This window comes from Poeciliopsis prolifica, unplaced genomic scaffold (assembly GCF_027474105.1).
Source record: "Poeciliopsis prolifica strain line A6 unplaced genomic scaffold, Auburn_PproV2 SCAFFOLD008, whole genome shotgun sequence".
Taxonomy (NCBI): domain Eukaryota; kingdom Metazoa; phylum Chordata; class Actinopteri; order Cyprinodontiformes; family Poeciliidae; genus Poeciliopsis; species Poeciliopsis prolifica.
Window position 1 is genome coordinate 13,655,574 of NW_026562383.1, and position 20,362 is coordinate 13,675,935.

The 20,362-nt window shown below is 37.4% G+C and overlaps 2 protein-coding genes across 2 annotated transcripts; one reads left to right on the forward strand and one right to left on the reverse strand.

The window, feature by feature from the left end:
• Positions 1-350: 350 nt before the first annotated feature.
• Positions 351-8,080, reverse strand: ripk1l (receptor (TNFRSF)-interacting serine-threonine kinase 1, like). The gene is made up of 11 exons (XM_055033693.1): positions 7,837-8,080; positions 7,515-7,680; positions 5,684-5,840; positions 5,452-5,589; positions 5,131-5,359; positions 4,899-5,048; positions 4,279-4,355; positions 3,576-3,660; positions 2,872-3,468; positions 2,633-2,770; positions 351-1,559 (listed from the first exon to the last, which is right to left on the reverse strand). The coding sequence occupies exons 2-11, from the start codon at positions 7,673-7,675 to the stop codon at positions 1,270-1,272; spliced, it is 2,022 nt and encodes a 673-aa protein (XP_054889668.1). The 5' UTR covers positions 7,676-7,680; positions 7,837-8,080; the 3' UTR covers positions 351-1,269.
• A 5,590-nt stretch (positions 8,081-13,670) lies between these two features.
• dusp22b (dual specificity phosphatase 22b) lies at positions 13,671-20,074 on the forward strand. Its single transcript, XM_055033675.1, has 7 exons — positions 13,671-13,854; positions 14,056-14,089; positions 14,189-14,271; positions 15,004-15,053; positions 16,102-16,176; positions 18,856-19,027; positions 19,406-20,074. Exons 1-7 carry the CDS (start codon positions 13,834-13,836, stop codon positions 19,532-19,534), a joined length of 564 nt encoding a protein of 187 aa, XP_054889650.1. The 5' UTR covers positions 13,671-13,833; the 3' UTR covers positions 19,535-20,074.
• Positions 20,075-20,362: the final 288 nt, after the last annotated feature.

Below are 20,362 nucleotides of genomic sequence, written 5' to 3' on the forward strand. Positions count from 1 at the left end.
CAAAAGAGAGACTTGATGTGACAAAAATAAAAATAGGTTTGAAGATTTAAACATTTGTTCTTTCATATTAAAAAAAAAAACAGCTAATTGTTAAAAAATGAACTCTGACCTTATCAAGGGCCAGTGAAATTTGTAGTTCTGAATTATGTATTTATTTATTTGTTTGTAACTTCCTGAATTAGTGCTGTTAAAATAATTTTGGTGCCCTGGTCCCTTCTGGGAAGGGTTCCCCACAACTTCATGTTGCCTCCACCTGTAAATAATGACTCACTGTGGTTTGTTCAAGTCTCCAAGCCTTTGAAATCGGCTTTTAAAATCAATAAATACAAAACTGGGAACACAAACAGATATACAGACACATATAGGCAGTATTTATTGGAATATCCTCCAGTCAGAACAATACCGGCAAGGGCTTTGAATTTGTAGAAACATACCACTGATTGTGCAACTATATTTAATCTTAATCAAGTAGAAGTCCATAAAGCCAATTCAAAGAAGACCTGAACACATCTCCAAACATGAGGAAAAGTCCATTATATACAATAATTCCTAGAAACAGCTCATCAGAATGAAAATACTGTGAAAATTACAGTAATTTGTGCAATGAGCCATCAAACAGAAAGGCGAGAAGTAACCGGGTTTACATTCTTGCAGCTCAAAATGCGCAACATGCCTTAAATTTACAAAACATCATTGTAGAAATATTGCACAAAATTTTTGTGCTTTTGTATGTTCAACATACCATTTTCTACTGTACTCATTATTTTTGATTCAACCTATCTTGAAGGTTCAATTTAAACATGTTGCTCAAACATGATGGCTTTTTATCATTCGTATTTCACCACGTGACAAAGACAAAAAATAAAAAAATTAGAAAACTCCCATTAAGAACATCAGTTTGGCTCAGACCACACATATGTAAAAAGAGCTACAAAGATACTATTGAAGTAGCAAAATAAAAAAAAAGTTTGCATATCGTCTTTGTTTTATCAAAACTGGTCCAGCAGAAATTTAAAAGTGGCTTTTTGAGCTAGTTACAGTCATAATCAGTCAATGTGAACTTTTTTTGTTTTTACTAAAGAGCACCCTCCAAAAAGGTCCATACTTCCCAAGATTGCTCATCATAATAACTACTAAAAAGTAAGCAATATTTCAGATTTTAAAACCACACCAATACACTTACTGCTACAATGTTTCCCATGGCACCAAAAGTAAGCTGGCCTCAAAGGCTTAGAAAATATGACCACTGTTAAACAAAAAGAGCGAAAACTACTCAGAAAAATCGCACAAGTCCAGTATTTTCTGAATGACATCTACTTTTACATTTTCTTGAAGAGCTTGGCAAAGCCTCCCAACTGTACAGTTCAAAGATCCCTGCTTTCTTTTCCAGTATTCCAACATCTGATGCACCATCTCTGGTAAGCCGTCGCGGTAGTAGTCGTGTTCTATGGTTTCTATTTCCACCTCTGTCAGGCCCAGGCGTCGCGCGCAGCGTTTCCATTTCTTCCCCATGTTCTCCCTCAGCACGTCCAGCTGCGACTCTTTTACCACATGGTCCACTAAATGAAAGAGAAGGTAGTCATGAATAAATGACAAGTCCTCAAATAGAGGAAAAGTGCTTTAAGGACAATCTGTTGTAATAGTTGAACTGTAGTAAATTCCTGGACCAACACACTGGTGCATTAAAGGGATAGATGAAGTTCTGTTACAAGCAACCACTTGTTAACCAATGTTTTGATCAATCACTTAGTTCACATGGTTTTTTATCTCCAGAGGAAGTTATTTTTTTACAGTAAACATTCATATTTACTGCATACCATGACATACATTGTAAATAAAAACTTACTCTTCACACAGATACTCTATATTCTGTTATTGACTGTGGTAAAAGATAGTTTCCTGTCCGCTTGCTTCCATATATGCTTTCAAACTGCATCAGAGTTCACTTAAACAAAACCGTATTGTATTGTATTGGCTTTAGCAAAGAGGAGAAATGCAGCAACTCAGCCTTGAGACATTATCAGACTTGTTCAAATGATTTTTTTCTCATCTGTCCTACTCACAGAGTAATACTAAATGCAGATTAGTCATCAAACATTCCCTTCTTCTTTAAATTCTGAATTTGATCTTTTCCTTATATGCCCCAGATTGATTTTGCTAAGTGTACAAAGGCAAAAAAAAAAGTTGTATGCTTGATGACAACATTTTTGAGTCAAACATGTCTTTTTGTTTAATTAAGTAAAATAAATTATTTGAAGTTGTTGTGAAGTTAACCTTCATGTGTGTCTTTGAAAAATGTTCAATCTATATTAAAAAAATGTTACAAAGCTCTTTGCTTGCTTCTACAGTTATTAGTACGGTGGTAACATTGTTCTCTGAATTAAAAAGTGGAAAAGCTAGCACAGTTTTTTACACTTCCCCAGGAAGATTGAAGCTTCTTCAAAAAGGTTTCATAATCTCGAAAACTTCACTTATTGACTCCACTTTGAACATGTTGGTGCTTCTCGTTTATCTGTTGACAAGTTCTTGCAAAACAAAACTAGCTGGCTCTGGGAAACAGAATAATCAACTTCAAACCCGAGGGAAAGACCTACTAATAAATGTGTTTTGTGGAATGAATGTGATAATTTACCATATTTAGAGATGCCTTCTTGGATTGGAGAGGCAGTGTTGCCATCAAACAAACCCTGAGGTAACTCACTACCTCTAATGCTCATTGTGTTGTTATTTCCTATCTGGATTCCACTGGCATTATGGATGTAGAGAGATCCTGGAACACACAAGATAAACACACCATAGAAAAGTCGATCAAAAGCATAAATTAGGTGTCAGTGAGGAACCTGCTCATAGGAGATTTGGGTTTATATATACCTGTGTCCTGCAAAGGTCCGCTCTTTGAAGAGGTCAAATGATGGGCAGCGTTTCGGTTGGGGTCAAAGGTGTCGGACACTGGGTAGATTGGGCAGGACTGCTGGCGGTCCAGGAAAGGTGGTTGTTGCTGGTTAAACTGCGACAGAGAAGGAGTGCTTAAAGACGAGTGCAAAAGCGACGGATTAGAGGAGGGTATGGACTCATAGAGATCAGATGTGGGCCGACAATAAGCCTCTGCCTGGCTGATGGGCTGCTCCTGTTCTGGTTTTGTCCAAGAATGGACAGAGGAATTTTCTTGAGCTGGAAGCCTAAGGCCATTGTCAGAAGAGTTGAAAAGGCTTTGAAAGAAAGGATTGGAGGGATTTTTCTGAAGGCCCTGGGCAGATTCGGGTTGGTTATTACAAGCATAACTGCCATGCTTGTGGTAGTTAAACTCCCGGTCTAGTTTCTCCTCCAGCTCTGAGGGCGTCTTCAGTATCCTTGCATCCGTCTCAAGAGGATCTCCAGGTGGTTGCTCATTGATGTTATGTAGGTCCTCAATACTGGCTTCAACTGGCATTGAAAAATCTCTGTGTGAACTCAAAGGAGCTGGACCATCTAAAAAACAAACAAAACAAAACAAGCAAAAAAAAAATAAATACATCAATAAAGTTGCTCAAACTTTCAAAGAACAGCATAAAAAGTAAATTTTCAACTTTACCCACCTTGATCTGCAGCTAAAAAACTGTCATGGGTCATTGATAATGCTTTAATCTTCTCAACAAGCTCATCTGGACCTTCATACTGTTCCTGTAAAAATATAAATCCTGGAGGTAAAATGATTATTAAACATACCGACATTTTTTTTGGCAAATAAAATTTGCACCAGGTGTCGGTACAAAGTAAACAAAACAAATAATTCTACATATTTATTTTTTAATAAAAAATTTTAAAAAAAGAATGACCAAGGTACAATGCAATGTACGAAGGAAGGAAGCTGCAAGCAGGCACATAAAGATGAACACTGTACTCTTTTAGTATTTAGAAAGTGAAATGTTAACATGTTCGATAGTGGGCTGCACAGTGGCGCAGTTAGTAGAACTGTTGCCTGTCAGCAAGAAGGTCATGGGTTCGATGCCCAGCCCGGGTATTCTGGCTTCCTCCCACAGTCCAACATTAAAAAACATTAATTGGTTTCTCTAAATTCTGTGTACGCTCATGGTTGTTTGTCTCTGTGTTGCCCCAGGGTGTACCCTAGTTCTCGCCCAGAACCAGCACTCCTTCCGACTCCATTAGGGACCAGGGTGTTAGAAAATGGATGGATGTTCAATAGTTATTTCCTACATTTGCCGAATCATAAAACTGTCAAAACTGGTTCAGGTTTTCCCATTCCTGCAACTTAAGATCTGTTATTAAGATCATACTCACCTGCAAAAGGCATACATCTTTCTCTACAAGTGGTTCAAGCTTTTCCTTGTAGAAAGGAAGGAAGCTGCCATAGGCCTCTGCCAGAGGGAGATCATAGAAGAGAAAAGGTGAGTTCTTTATATTTGAGCGTATTTGTATTTTTTTTATTGCCTAGATGTCTGCGCACTTGTAAGACGAAAAATTTCTGGTGCTTGTATATTCTGTCTGTGCATGTGTGGGTACTCCAGCTTCCTCTCAGTCCAAGAACATGACGTAAATAATTATTAGGAGAGTCTTGTTTTTTATGATTATTTTTATTAATCACCAACTACTGTGCTCTATATTAATGCAAAATGTTAATAGACTTGAAGCAAAAGTAAGATTTTGGCTTTCTTAGAAAATATCTATATGTTCATTATTAACTATTATTGTACAAAATTGCTGTGCAACTAAATACATTTTTTTGTATCTAATTTTTATTTTCATCTGTGTAACAGAATTATAAATATGTCAAAACTTTCCAATACACATTTGTGATATTTAAAAAAATATATGTATCAGTGACCAATATATCCTTGCTTCTGAAGTCTGTTAGTCGTTGTGTTGCAAAGTACTAGGACGTCCATTGAAAAAAAGCATACCTTTAAATGTTGGTCTTTCTGTGGGATCCTGAGCCCAGCATCTCTTCATAAGATCCATTATCTCTGCAGGCGTGTCTTCTGGGATGGGCTCCATTGCAGGTCGGTTACCATGGCGAACACACTGGCTAACGTGGTCGTCACTCCTTGCATCTGCAGAAAGAGATCTTTGGTCACTGTTTGTATGACCTGTCTGAGACATTTTGTTAGACTTCGATTAAACATCACAGCTTACTTTCATATGGTTCTTTCCCGGTCAGAATGACCCAAACCACAATGGCGAAGCTGTACACATCAGACTTCTCAGAAGAAGGTGTATGAATGCTTTCCAGGTGCTCCGGGGCCATGTAACTTAATGTGCCAGCACCTCTCAGCCCAGCTGTTGCCCCCCTGCTTTTCCTGCGAGACTCCTGTCTTGTGAGCTTGTTCCATGCCTGGCAGGTGGCCAGGCCAAGGTCAGCAATCTAAGCACAGCAGAAGAGGTTGTTTTTTTTAATTTTATTATATGAACTGACACAGTAATTAATGCATGATAAATGCTTTGTGTATAACATACTTTGATGTGAAAATCCTTATCCACCAGAATATTTTCTGGCTTTATGTCCTTGTGAATGACATGCTGCTCTGTCAGATACACCATCCCCTCCAGGATCTCTAAGATGATTCTTCCCTTAATGGAGATTGGCACAGTGACCTAAGAATAACACAACATCATATTAATCCCACATATTAAAATTGATCATCATTTCGAGACATGTAACATTTCCCAATACTGGTCTTAGACTGACCTTCTCCAGCATGACCAGCAGGTTGCCTCTGGGTAGAAGCTCTATAATAAGAGAGCAATCTCTGTCCTCCATGATCACTCCCAGCAACTTGACCACGCGCTTGTGGTTGAGGCTTGCCATGATACTTCCCTCCTCCAGCAGCGACTTTTTGTTTTCTCTGGGAGGTAAAGTGAAAACAGAAGGCCAGGTCGTAAATAAAGGCACTCTAGAAACAGGCATGGTGTCCATCAAAGAGGGACATTGGATAAAAACCATTATATGAAAAAACACAATATTTCTTTGTCTTACAGGGAAAAGCATGAGACAACTGCACCTCCAAACCTATCAAGTTTTTCCTCTCTTAAGATGGCATGCCAGGCAAAGACAGTATCAATCAGAGAAGTAGACAAGAGGTATATTATAGCTCTGAAGAAAATGCAAAAATCAACAGTGCAGGAGGGGATATTCTCTAAAAACAGCGATCATTTGTGCAAATAATCTGACCTTTATGGAAGTTTGATGAAGAAAGATGCTCTCCTGAGATCAACCATTTCTGTCTAAATGCAAGACTCTTTGTGGCAGAAAATTAACATTGCTTATCACCATAAATATGCCAGCCACACTGTTAAACATTGTGGAGGTAACATTATCCTGTGAGGATGCTTTTCTTCAACAGTATCAGGGAAGGTGGACTGAGCTGATGGAAAGGACTGATTGACCTGAATACTTGATAAATCAATGAAGATCTGCTCATAATTGAAAGAGATTGGGGCAGATGTTCATTTTCCACCAGGACAACAATCATAAACAGCCAGAGTTACAGTAAAACGGTTTAAATCAAATCATATTTATGGATGCATCAGACCTAAATTTAATTCAGAATCTGTGGCAATACTTGTTAACTACTGATGTTAGTAAAAGTTCTCCCTCTAATCTGACTGGCCTTTAGCTACTGACTTTTCAGTTTTGAGGTGTGCAAAGTTGCTAAAAATAGTAAAAATATTTGCAGAAATAATTGGTTCTACAGACCACTGACTCATGGGCGGTAAATGTAAACCTTTGTGTTGATTTGACTCTGACTGTCACACAGAAAAACACAAAATTACATGAATGTACAATAACATTTAAGTGAAACTAAATATGAAAGGTCCAATGCTATACTTCTGCAAGACACTGCATATAAATAGCTTGTATCAACAAACTATTTATACACAAGCTATTTATCTGAGGACTTTAATGCTGCTGATTGCTGAAAGATTTTAGATGGAACATGTTGACAAAAACACCGATTTGATCAATGTAACTTCTAACACATTAAATAATGATAATAATTTCCCTTTCTCACCTTCATGTGCAAAGCTTCACATGAAATAATGCAAATAAAACTGTATTTAACTGACAGCATCTGACTAAAATAACATTTTAGACTGCCAATGCCAGCCTAATAACTGTAAATGGCAATGCATACGTGCAATGCCACATTGCTACAGTTGAAATTCTTAGAAGAGCTTTAAATGTAGGTGTTGCTTCTGGTCTGAAAAAAAAGGATGTCAGACATCCGCATTTCAGATGGACCTACATTTCATTCTGAAAGAAAAGGAAGTGATCAAAAAAAGAAATCTGTGCATGCTTTTTCACAGAAGAATCATAATTTGTGATACTTAACACGCCCCTTTGCATCTCTGAGAAGCACACCAACCTCCTATTTTCTTCTCTCTCTCGCTTTTTTTTTTTTTTTTTTTTTTTTTGCACTTCCAGATTGGAAATACTTTCTTTAAAGAGACTGTACTCGTGATACGCGTTAGAGGAAGGGGAATACCCAGGCTGGTGGTGGTGCACATTGAACACTTACTCGTTGCGAAGTAGACCCGTGTAAACGGTCTTCAACACCACTTGGCCCAGGGTGGCGTGGTAACACAAATAGACCTCTCCAAAGCCTCCATAATCCAGAGGTTCCCTTTTGATGAGATCCGCCGATCTCATATGAAGCGACATCTCAGGCGCGGTAGCCATCGCCGCTGCCAATAACAAGACAACTGTCGGGAGTTAAAAAATATAGCCTACTGCTCCAAACGTAAAACATAGCGATTAAAAACTTATCACACAGTTGATCGTGCATAAAAAAAATGAAGCAAATGCTACAAACTGCATCAATGACCCGGTGAATTACTCACCCGTAACACTCAAAAACACCGACAGTCTCAAGAGGAAAGCTAGAAGCTACGTTTTATGACTAAACGAACTTTGGCTTTTTTTACTTTGCTTTTTTACCAAAACACGCAATTGATTAAAGTGTCTCAGAGCATCAATACTGAGACAAAGATGTAAAACAACAATTAAAAACTGCCTTAAAATCCAAAATAAAGTCGCAGTCTTTTTTTATTTCCGGTAAAGTGTCGTCAAACATCGAAGTTAGATGCCAAACATGAGACTACAAACAGGCTTTACTGATCGAGGTCAGAAAAATACACCGAGAGGAGGACTAGTAGATTTTAGTAGATTTTAGTATGCGACGCTTTCAAATGACTCAAAAGTGCATTTACAATGTACGGTATTACCACAGACTTTCTGTCATCTTTTAAAAAAAAGATCAATGCTGAATTCTTCTGAGGACTGGTTTCACATGAGCGATGGATTAACTCCCCAGTAGAAGCCATATGTCAACTCGTCCGCCATGTTGTGAGTGGCAAGTTCGCCTTGGCAACCACATATTTTCTTGAAAAATTGACTTTTTACAAATGAACTAAAAACAACCAAATGAATAAATAGAAACTGATCTGTTCAGCCCTTTAAATATACTGATATAACTTGGCAATCTTACTTTTAGTAAGTAAGATTACTAAAATTAATCTTTCTTTATCTCTGAAGATTTACATAGCAAACAAGTTAATTAAATTTTAGTTTACATCCCAAAGAAAACCAATTAAACACTCACTACACTTAAACCTAACAGCTTTCTTTGAATTATTTATAATTTTGGACTGCACAATGACTCCTTTGATGGCTGGGTACAGATGCACTTCAGCTCCCATCCAGTAACCGCTGAAGATAATTGAAACCAGAAGTTTAGATACCCTGGGTTATGTTTGAGGTTAAATCACACCAAACTTCTTGTGTCAGTTATAGTTGCCAACATAAATTCTGTTAACTAATCCCACAATTATGAGAAATAATATGTCAGATCTATTTATTAATGTCTTCAAATTCAAACATTTATAGTCATTCCCTTAGTATTTAATGTTTTGGGTTTTCACCCGGAAGCTTGTTAAAATACTTTGGAGGAATATTTTGGCTGATTTATTTTATTTTATTTTTATTTATTTATTTTTATTTTTTATTTTTTTGTACTGTATTGTGTCAAGCAAGAAAGAAGTGTATTGGAGGTATGTCCTTAAAATACTTCCAATTAACTTAGATGTGTCATGTTCCGTGTTTTTCTGTTGTGTGTATTTGAGTTTTCTGTGTCCTGAGTCTCCTCGTTGTCCTGTCTTCCCCCTTGATTGTTCCCAGGTGTGTCTTGTTCCCGTGATTACCCTCTGTGTATTTAGTCCCTCCTGTGTCCTTTGTTCCTCGTCGTCTTCTTGTCGTAAGTCGTCGGTCTTTTGTCTTTGTTTGCCGCCTGTATGACTAGATACCGGTGTGAGCCCTGGCTTCCGCTCAGCCGTGCTGCCTGGCCGCGGACTACTTTGACGTTGTTTTTGTGGACTATTTTCATTAAATATTTCATCATTCACCATATCTGGGTCTCCAGCGCCTGCCTCATCACCTCCAATACACCACTTCATGACAAGATGAGTCAATTAATTTATCAGAAGTGTTCAAAGCCATTACATAATCATAGGCTTTCCTTCATTGCTTAAATAGACAATAAATATTCTCCATGTAAATGATAAAAAAATAAAATATAATAATAATAATAATAATAAATACATCTCTGACGTATTCTTTCGCATAATATTGAGGAATTTAGAAAAATAAATATTTTTGGCGATTCTAACCAACTTCAAACAAGCAAGATAAAATTCGGTCTCATTTAACTTTTGAGGAATAAATGGTGTATGTGTGTGACTTTGTTGCCACCTAGTGGTGAAATTAATTATTTTAACATTTTACAACTGGAATCTTACAAAACAGTATTCAATTACTTTATTAAGATTCGACAATAATCCAAATATATTAGCATGCAGCTGTATTGCCAAACTATGTTGAAACCCTAAATGATTATGCTGACTTCAGACTTGTATATGCAGCAAATGCAACAACAGGCCTATTGCTGCATTTGCCTATTCAATGTAGCTATCGCAGCACAAATGGAATTTTACCATTGTTCAAATGACAAATAAATAAATAAAAAATAAATAAAAGAAATCAAGTTCATTGATAAAACAAGCATTTATGTGAAACTAGAGCGGGAAACCACCTTTGTTGTAACCTCTGGGAGTGTGGGCGAAGACTAACAAGCAGGCCTACATTTTGGGCTGCCTATCTTCAAACACCCACACTATAAATTCCTCCTTTTTGCACACTAAAGCCACAACAAAGCAGTATCATATTTACCTGTCTTGTGTTGTGTCAGTTTAGTGGCTTGTGTGTTTTTTTGTTTCTTTCTTTTTGGTTGTTGTTGTTACTCATGCATTGCTGGTAATCTGTAGGCTATTCAGAAACTTTTCCACCCATTTGTTACAGATAAGTACCTGCGCTTTGTTACTGACAGTTACATCAGCAAAATGGTTAGCTGATTGCAATAATGGAATACAATCTATGCTTCTAAATGTTTGTAGACTATTTGAGATCAGTGATATGAGGTCAGATGTTTTGATTTTCCTATAAGGTTGTATTAGATTTTTGCAAACTTTTTGCTGTTCTTTAGAAGTTAATTTTATTATTATTATTTTTTTGTTGTTGGACATGCAATACATCCATTCAATAAGAAGTTCACATAAGATATCCATCACTTCTTGTCTACTACATGCACCTACTGCGATTCAAACATTAGCCTAGTCAACTCACTGCATCCGATCACCAGGAAGTAGAACCAATCTGTGAGACTAATGTGGGGCAATGGGTAGCAGAACTTCCTGTTGATGTTTTTACAAATGATGATAATAATCAGAGCAGCAAAGTCATGTGCCATCACTCTGTAAAAGTCACACAGTTGTTTCCTATTGTGACTGGTTTTTGGTCTGTGTCTGTTTTGCTCAGAGAGAATTGGGTTGCTCTTGTGTGTTAATGGTTGTGATAAAAAGCAAAAGCAGGTGAAACTTTCTGGTAAAACTGACACATTTGGTGAAAAAGCATTTGCTTATTTACAGTTTATTTATTTATTTTTGTTCTGGTTGCACCTCAATGTCACAAATCAACAAATACATTTAAACATAAGATGTAGGTAACCTGACTACCTATGAAGACTACAGTTAGGGCCAGAAATATTTGGACAGTAACACAATATTTGTGAGTTGGGCTCTGCATGCCACCGCATTGGATTTGAAATGAAACCTCTACAACAGAATTCAAGTGCAGATTGTAACATTTAATTTAAAGGGTTGAACAAAAATATGTGATAGAAAATGTAGGAATTGTACACATTTGTTTACAAACACTCCACATTTTAGGAGCTCAAAAGTAATTGGACATATAAACATAACCCAAACAAAAAAGTTTTTTTTCTCAATATTTTGTTGCGAATCCTTTGGAGGCAATCACTGCCTTAAGTCTGGAACCCATGGACATCACCAAACGCTGGGGTTTCCTCCTTCTTAATGCTTTGCCAGGCCTTTACAGCCGCAGCCTTCAGGTCTTGCTTGTTAGTGGGTCTTTCTGTCTGAAGTCTGGATTTGAGCAAGTGAAATGCATGCTCAATTGGGTTAAGATCTGGTGATTGACTTGGCCATTGCAGAATATTCCACCTTTTTGCTCTCATGAACTCCTGGGTAGCTTTGGCTGTATGCTTGGGTCATTATCCATCTGTACTGTGAAGCGCCGTCCAATCAACTTTGCAGCATTTGGCTGAATCTGGGCTGACAGTATATCCCGGTACACTTCAGAATTCATCCGGCTATTATTGTCTGCTGTTATGTCATCAATAAACACAAGTGACCCAGTGCCATTGAAAGCCATGCATGCCCATGCCATCACGTTGCCTCCACCATGTTTTACAGAGGATGTGGTGTGCCTTGGATCATGTGCCGTTCCCTTTCTTCTCCAAACTTTTTTCTTCCCATCATTCTGGTACAGGTTGATCTTTGTCTCATCTGTCCATAGAATACTTTTCCAGAACTGGGCTGGCTTCTTGAGGTGATTTTGGGCAAATTTAACTCTGGCCTGTCTATTTTTGGAATTGATGAATGGTTTGCATCTACATGTGAACCCTTTGTATTTGCTTTCATGGAGTCTTCTCTTTACTGTTGACTTAGAGACAGATACACCTACTTCTCTGAGAGTGTTCTGGACCTCAGTTGATGTTGTGAACTGGTTCTTCTTCACCAAAGAAAGTATGCGGCGATCATCCACCACCGTTGTCTTCCGTGGACGCCCAGGCCTTTTTGAGTTCCCAAGCTCACCAGTCAATTCCTTTTTCCTCAGAATGTACCAGACTGTTAATTTTGCTACTCCAAGCATGTCTGCTATCTCTCTGATGGATTTTTTCCTTTTTTTAAGCCTCAGGATGTTCTGCTTCACCTCAATTGAGAGTTCCTTTGACCGCATGTTGTCTGGTCACAGCAACAGCTTCCAAATGCAAAACCACACACCTGGAAACAACCCCAGACCTTTTAACTACTTACTTGATTACAGGTTAACGAGGGAAAGGCCTTTTGAGTTACTTGCAGCCTTTGGAGTCCATTGTCCAATTACTTTTGGTCCCTTGAAAAAGAGGAGGCTCTGCATTACAGAGCTATGATTCCTAAACCCTTTCTCCGATTTGGATGTGGAAACTCTCATATTGCAGCTGGGAGTGTGCACTTTCAGCCCATATTATATACAAATTGTATTTCTGAACATATTTTTGTCAACAGCTAAAATAACAAAACCTGTGTCACTGTCCAAATATTTCTGGCCCTAACTGTACATACAAGAAGTTGTTTTCAAATTCTCTTCATTAAAATATCTATCAAAACCAACTTCTGTCTATCTAAAAAGTAATTGGCCCTTAAACCACAAAGCTGGTTGTGTCAACCGCGGCAGTAACATCTTGATATGATTTTTTTCGTTGCAAAGTTTGTTGGTGAATCTATTACATCACTGTGGAGGATTCTTTATTTCAGAATTATTCTAAGGGTTTTCAAACATGGTGATGCCACAGCATCTCAATCACATTAAGTCCCAATTTTGACTAACCTCCTCCAGAATATCTGTTTTTTTTTTCTATTAATTTTTATTTTAATTTTATTTTTTTACCTTTTAGCAGAAGACTTGCTGCTGTGCTGTGGCTCATTGATCTTCTGTCTAACCAAAGTGAGCTTGTGATCAAAAACTGATAGCTGGACATTCACCTCTGGGCCACTCTTTTCCATTGACAACAACATGTTAACTAGACACTGATGAGGCAAACTGACTCCAGAGCATCTCACCAATACCATGTCTAACTGATTTATTTCTGAACCTCATTTTTAGGGTTATGCCACATGTGAATATAGACATTAATAAAATAGTACTTTAGCTAAATTGTAAATATTTTTGTAACAGTACTGGGGATAAGTTACAGCAGTAAATTTGAATACATTTTGGTGTGGCACTCAGTAAATGTAAAATTCACAAAACCCCTCTGTGCAGAATATGCTTTGTTTCATAATCTAATCAAAAATATTAAAATCACGAAACTTTGTTTTCAAACATTTCTCGGGTTCACGTCAAAATTGTGTGTTCATGAAGAAGCCAGTCATGAGCTCCTGCAGCATTGTCCCAAAGGCATTGCTATCACTCTTCTCTTGCTGGTGGACATTATTGCTTTTATCAAGACGTGTTTGCGAAGCCGTTTCACCCGTGATACTACAATTCCCAGGATTCCTTGCGTGAAGAAGCTCCGGCAGTTTGCTCAATCCCCTCAGCCTCACTCGTATTCAGGCTGCCGCTGGAAGTGAGAATTTGGGAGCGATTAAAGGCGGGATACAGATCTTTAGCAAACAAGGGGGACACTGAGCTGTAGTGTTGGAGTTCCGACTCGGAGTCACGGCATGGGGAACGGCATCAGTAAGGTACTAGTTTAGCTGGTAGAGTACGCAAATAAGTTTTTTTTTGTATTTAGTGGCGTTAATATCTAATATTAATAGTTGCTTTTGTTCGTTCCGAGTTACGTGTATGAGAATAAAGTTGCCTCACCAGATATGATGTATTTATTCATCACGTTCTCTTTGGCGTTGGAAAATCTTAGCTGTCTTTCCCCCCGCCTCCTTAAGGTTCTTCCAGATTTGTACTTGGGAAACTTTAAAGGTGCGTTGAAGCTTTTTTTTCTTCCTTTCTTTCTCTTCTGTCCCTTCATTTTGCCCACCTTTCGATGCCGTTTACTGTGCTCCTGTCTGTTTTCCTCAGATGCGAGAGATAGAGAACAGTTAGCCAGCAACAACATAACACACATCCTGTCTGTCCATGAGTGCGCAGCTCCTATGCTACCGGTGAGATGCTCCCCTGTCTCCCAGCTCTCAGCTGCTTCGACTAAAACCACGGCTCTTCCTGCAGAGGAGGGAGATGAATGTGGCTAAAGAGAAGTCGGTTCCAGTTAGAGAAAGCCAACTGACCCAGGCTGTGCAAGAAGTGCTCCACCAGTCACTGGAGTTGTCTCTGGTGCTTTTCAGAGTATCCTGCACTGTGCCAATCATCAGCAGCCGATGTAGTTAGTCATGGTGTTGTGCTCAGCTGTCAGCTTGTGTAGGCGTCAGAGTAGGCAGTTGTTCCTGTTGTAGCCGATATCCACTGTGCAGTGTTCTCTCATGGAACATCAAAATGGACCCTAAGCTGCTTTACAGTTTGCCATTCTGAAATACAGTTACATTTATTATAGCACTTATTAATAAGTTGGTCTTCTGTTGTGTAAAACCTGAAACACAGACTAGTATAAATAATATCTGTCATTTTAAATTGATTGATAGGGATACCAGCAATTTATTTGTTTTGTTTATTTTTTCTTGATTTCGTGTTAGTTTTGGTTTGTGTCGTTTACAAATTGGGGGGGGGGGGAAGAAGAATTAAGCTATTAAAGAAAAATTAAAATGTCACCCAGATTTTGCCCATGTTTTTAATAAATCCAGATGCAAGAATGCAAAACCATAATTGTGACAATTTGAACGTTAAATTATTCCGAATTCTTAAGGGCAGCCAGCAGGTAACCAGTGTGCTTTGTCCACCAGGAGATGACCTATCTCTGCCTTACAGCAACAGACATGCCCTCACAGAATATGTAAGTACTATTCACGGAGCTCAGCATGCAACAATGGAAAGGCGAGCCAACCAGAAAGAGGGCGTTCAAATAGGGCTTTGCTCTGTGGGTGTCTAGGGTTCACTTTCCATAAGTTAACTTGTAAATAATATTATTTCACAAGTTTAATATTTGACTGTGAACTCGCATCACCCAGAGTAACACAACCACATTCAGTTGCTAATGAGAAACTGTTCCTTTGACATAAATAAAGGTTACATGTAAGGGGTTTTGTTTTTTTAATAGTGTTTTTCCCAATGCAATTGCTAATGCTGGTGTTAGAAGTATGCTAAGAACCACTTGGAATGGAAATTGACTAACTTCAAGAACAGAAGTCACACAAAGAAGATTACTCTTTTGAGGACAATGGTGCCTAGATGATGCAAAGAAGCTCATTGGGACAACCATAAGAATATGTCAGTACGATGTGTGAGCACAATCAATCTAAAATCCATCTGTCCATCCACGGCCAACTGGATATATTTAGATTTCTTTTGTAATTATCAATAAAAGTACACTGAATAAAAGTACACTGAATGAAAGTTTCTTGTGTTGCCATATTTTGTAGGCAACACTAACCTTTAGAATCTAGCGGCTGTTTAGTGTTTTTTGTGAAATGCCAATTTTAACGAGCAAATCATGATGGCAATGAAATAATTATTTTTTGCTAGGCTGAAATAATGTACAAGGCTTCTAAAAGATTATTAAACATTTCCTTGCAAAATTGGATAATTTATCATATAACTGTCTCATTTAGTGATTTGAATTGGCTTCTGAACATGAAAAACTGTGGAGCTTCTCGCTGATTTACAAAGGAAGTTTGTTATTTCTTTCCTTTTGCAAGATTTTTAAAACAAAAATTAGCAGATTTGATCAAATCTGCAAATTTGATCAAATGTGTAAATTAATAATTAGTTGTAATGGTAGCGTGTGTGTATAGTTTTCATTGTACAACTTGTGATGTTCCCATATTTATTACTGCCATGACCTATAATAACAAGTGTTATTTACATATTTTATCACCCTTTAGAATTCAACACTTTAAAGAGAGCATAGTGTTTATGCACGAGTGTCGGCTGAAAGGAGAAGGCTGCCTCGTTCACTGGTGAGTTCAAAATCACCTTTTCATCATTCCTTTAATCATACCTTGGATTCCAGCGACATTTTGCACAGCTATGTTATTTTCCATGAAGTCACAGACTTAAGTGTGTGTTCAGTTCTTTTACATATCTGATTACTGCTCACAAGTGAAGCCATGTGTAACTTCTGCACTGGCAAGATTAAAAAGAAAAAAGGAAGGCCTATTCTTGAACTTCCCAAAACAGAGTACAGTAGCAAGACCTACCACATTGTGTTTATGTGCTGTGATAGCTCACTTATGTGTTAAAAGGGTACAACTATATTTGGTTGGACAGACGGTCTTCTCAGAAATCCATTTGGCTATTTATAAAGGCGTCTTGAATCAAAAGTTTCTTGACACACAAATTTGACTTCAAAGAAACCTTTTTAAAAGGTATTGATTCATAGCAAACTTTTATCATGCTTATTTAGTCAGTATTTAGATCTTGCTTCCACTACATTACCCAGTAGTTCCTGAGTTTCATTTTCTATGTCTGTCACTATGTACAATACTATATGACTGGTATCAAATGTAATTTTTTTATCAAGTCACAAAATGTCTTCAACGTCTCCTTCAGTTGTTTTTCCGACAAAAAACTTTGAATATTTTCAACTCTGCAAAATCTACTTTGCTTCAGTTGCCTTTCAAATGAAAGCTGGCAGAAAGTGAAGCATTTTTTGTGTTTTCTGGTTGTGCTGGTCCAGTGAGTGCGACATCTGTGTTTCACAGTGTAATCTAGGAGGATATAACTGTTGCTAACTGAGAAGGCCATATCCATGTCGGCCTATAGGTGTTCATCAGTTACAAACGAGCATTGAGCAGCACTGCTGAGTCCAACCTTTAAAACTCCTCTCAAAGCCTGCTTTAGTTGGGTGCATCTTAATTGAGCCTCTTCTAAAAATGCATTTTTCATTCATGTTCCAAAAATATGAATGTTTTATCATCACAACTGTTCTCACTCACAGAGAAACACTGTTACTAGTACTGTTTCTGAGTACTACTGTTTACTCAGAAACTCTGTCAATGATACTAATGACAGAGAATTAGTTTCATTTTTGTTTTATATTCGAAATTTGTTTACATTTAAAGGTGTATTGCCACATTAACCATTTTGCTGGATTCTTACTGTGCGTTGCAAACGTATGCCTGCTTTTTATACTTCACATTTTACTACTTTACCTATTAGGTAGATACATTTCAGCTGGATTTTTGTGATCTTGTGAATACTTTATCTCTTTAATTTGTTTATAACTTGTCAGGTTTCTTAGGCTTCTAGTGTTGTAGATAACACTCGGGAGGACTACCAAAACAAAACTGGCATATCACATGAAATAGGTCAACCAGTACAATAAATAAAGTGACATAACTTCCTGTAGACTTTCATGATAAGAGTCATAATCAAAGATATGTGCTTTTAAAAGTACAAACTGCTTACATTAACTTTAACTTTTTACTTATAAAAACACAAGAGTTTAGATGGTAGGTACATTATGTCCATGTTATTTATGAAATTACTTTTTTTTAAAGAGTATGATATGAAATAATATATCATGTTATATATAGTTCTTTGTTGCAAATAAGTGAACATACTCTTTATTTTTCTTTTGTTATATTCAATACATTTTAGAAAAACCATGATATTGATGATTATAATGAATTTGCTAACAATAATAAACAGGCAACATTTCCATTTTGATACCTGTCTAAAACACAGCTGAATAAAGTTCAGTTCGTATGGCACTGTTCAATTCAGCTTCCCATGGTAACTCTAGAAGAGCTGCAGAGTTGCCATTTACAGATTCTTCTCAGTTCAGGGGGGAGCAGACGGGCTTAAAACAAAACACATTCATGTATTAGAATTTGTTTCACTGGTTTTGTTAGGCTTTCACTGGTTATGTCGAACTCTGAAGAACTTGAAAACAACTTCATCACAAGATAGGAACAGTTATTGAGATATGCAACAAAATGTGGTCATGCACAGCATGTATTCAGGCGGGGCTTCATACAAATGTAAGCCACGTGTTTTTTTTTGTTTGTTTTTTACTTGTTTAAAAAAACAGTACAATTATGAATCTTTTTTTTTCTTCTCCAATTCACATTATGGTAGTCCTCCTGAATGTTATCAATACACTTTTTGGCACTTGTCTGTATCAGCACAAACTTCACTCTGCAGGTTCTTCATATATTCTGTTTTCAACCAGTCAAGTCAAAGTCCTACTCTGTGGCGTCTCTCATTGCTCACATCTCTTGTTTCCTCACCCCTCTACCCTGCTGACATGCTGTTGAAATTATATGCAGCTCTTTCTTTGCAGAATTATTGTCCTATTTGCTGTTATAATATTCAGAAATACATGTGTTAAAAAAATGTGTCCATTTAAATGAAACTTAAGTACACACATTTGTATTATTAACATTTTAACAGTTTTCTGTAGGTTGGTGGTGGAACAGCAATAGAACAGACTGAATTTGAAATATGTTGCCGTTAGCAGAATTTTGGGAGATAACAATAATACATAATGAACTCAGTGCATATAATTTTAAAAATATATCATCTGTTATACTTACTTCAAACACATAATTTAAAAAATGTAGCTCTTATGGGTTGTTTGCAGGCATATGGAATATTGGGGAAAGTGAAAGTCATGTAGTTTGGTTTTCCCTCAGTTTGGCAGGAGTGTCTCGCAGCGTCACCCTGGTGATAGCCTACATCATGACAATAACAGGCCTGGGCTGGCAGGACGTGCTCAACGCAGTGAGAGTGGTCCGGCCCTGCGCCAACCCCAATGTGGGTTTCCAGAAGCAGCTGCAAGAGTTTGAAGATACTCAAGCTGAAGAGGTAGGTTGTATGAGAAATTAATTGCTGCTTTTTTTTTTTTGTAACATAAAAGAGAGAAAAAATATCTGGATTCTTTTAGACTTTGAAATTGTAGCTTCAGATTCAAAAGAAAGTGAAGGAAATGGGCGATCAATGCCATTCATGTGTCAAAGTACATCTTTAACCTCACTCTTGACTCAAAAAGTGCATGTAATTGTTAGTTAATGGGTTTATAGATTGAAAGAATGAGAGTTCTTTGTTTTCATGCAAGTAATAAAGATAGAGGGGGAAAAATCAGATTTTTCAGACCTAATTCTAATTGAAGGTGATCTGCATTTCTGTGCATGTTTTGAAGTTTTTGTTTTCCTTACTTCAATCTTTCTTTCTCTCCCCCATAAGTTCAGGAAATGGTTTCAAATGAAATACAAGGACAACCCCTTCAATGATACTATGGACATACTTAAGCTTCTGGGCAGGGTGCCTGATGTCAACGAGAAGGGAATGGAAAACAATGTCTGCTCCACCTGAATGTATTTGAACTGAGCTGAGATCTTTTGCAGCTCAACCAAACTGACTGTGACATCCTGAAGAGGTTTGCAACTGGGTGGAAGTATGAAATGCACAGTTTTCTGACTCTTTCTTACGCATTAAATGACCGTGATGGACTCCTTACATGCATTGCATATGTTTCTAACGTTGAACTGAACAATCTTTAGTTTGTTTTATTATTATTATTATTTTTTTTTACTTGTAAATGTTTTTTTTTAAATGTGTTTGTGATCTGAAATTGATAAATAAAAGAAGCAAAGCCAACTGCTTGGGTAGAGGTTGTCGGTCGATGGTCTGTAATGTTGGAGGTGATAAGACACTGCGCCTTTTGCTACTTGGTTTCCTGGTTCTCTTCCTGTTTGTCTCATGTGCAAGGGAGGTCATGCATGGTGGCATTACAACCATCAAGATCACACCCTTTTATGAGTCTGGTCTTAGGTATTTTCATAAGCTGCAGAACAGCAATAAAAGTTTTGTTTTGCTTTTAAAATTGACCATAAATCTTATATATTTGGTATAATGACATTGTGTTACCACTGGGTGGCGGTATTACTAACGAACAAAGTCTGGCGTGTGTGCGTTTTTTTTTTTTATTTTATGTTTTATTATTATTATTATTATTAATGTGTTTTGAGGATGTCTTCCATGAACACACATTATGTTAACGTTAAATGTTTTGTAAGTATTTCCACAAAGGATAGTTTGCGGTTGGAAATAGTTTGGATTTGAACGGGTTCATAAAATAAACGCGGAGGACATGGATGTGGCTGGACATGGATGTGGCTGGACAGATATGATTGTTCCATT

Bases quoted from the DNA above. Each gene is read 5' to 3' on its own strand.
- ripk1l (XM_055033693.1), bottom strand. From the start codon at position 7,675: ATGGCTACCGCGCCTGAGATGTCGCTTCATATGAGATCGGCGGATCTC. The intron at 3,661-4,278 runs GTGAGTATGATC...ATATTTTTACAG, and splicing joins AAGATGTATGCCTTTTGCAG to GAACAGTATGAAGGTCCAGA. The intron at 3,469-3,575 runs GTGGGTAAAGTT...TTTGTTTTTTAG, and splicing joins TTTTTTAGCTGCAGATCAAG to ATGGTCCAGCTCCTTTGAGT.
- dusp22b (XM_055033675.1), top strand. From the start codon at position 13,834: ATGGGGAACGGCATCAGTAAG. The intron at 15,054-16,101 runs GTAAGTACTATT...ATCACCCTTTAG, and splicing joins GACATGCCCTCACAGAATAT to AATTCAACACTTTAAAGAGA. The intron at 16,177-18,855 runs GTGAGTTCAAAA...GTTTTCCCTCAG, and splicing joins GAAGGCTGCCTCGTTCACTG to TTTGGCAGGAGTGTCTCGCA.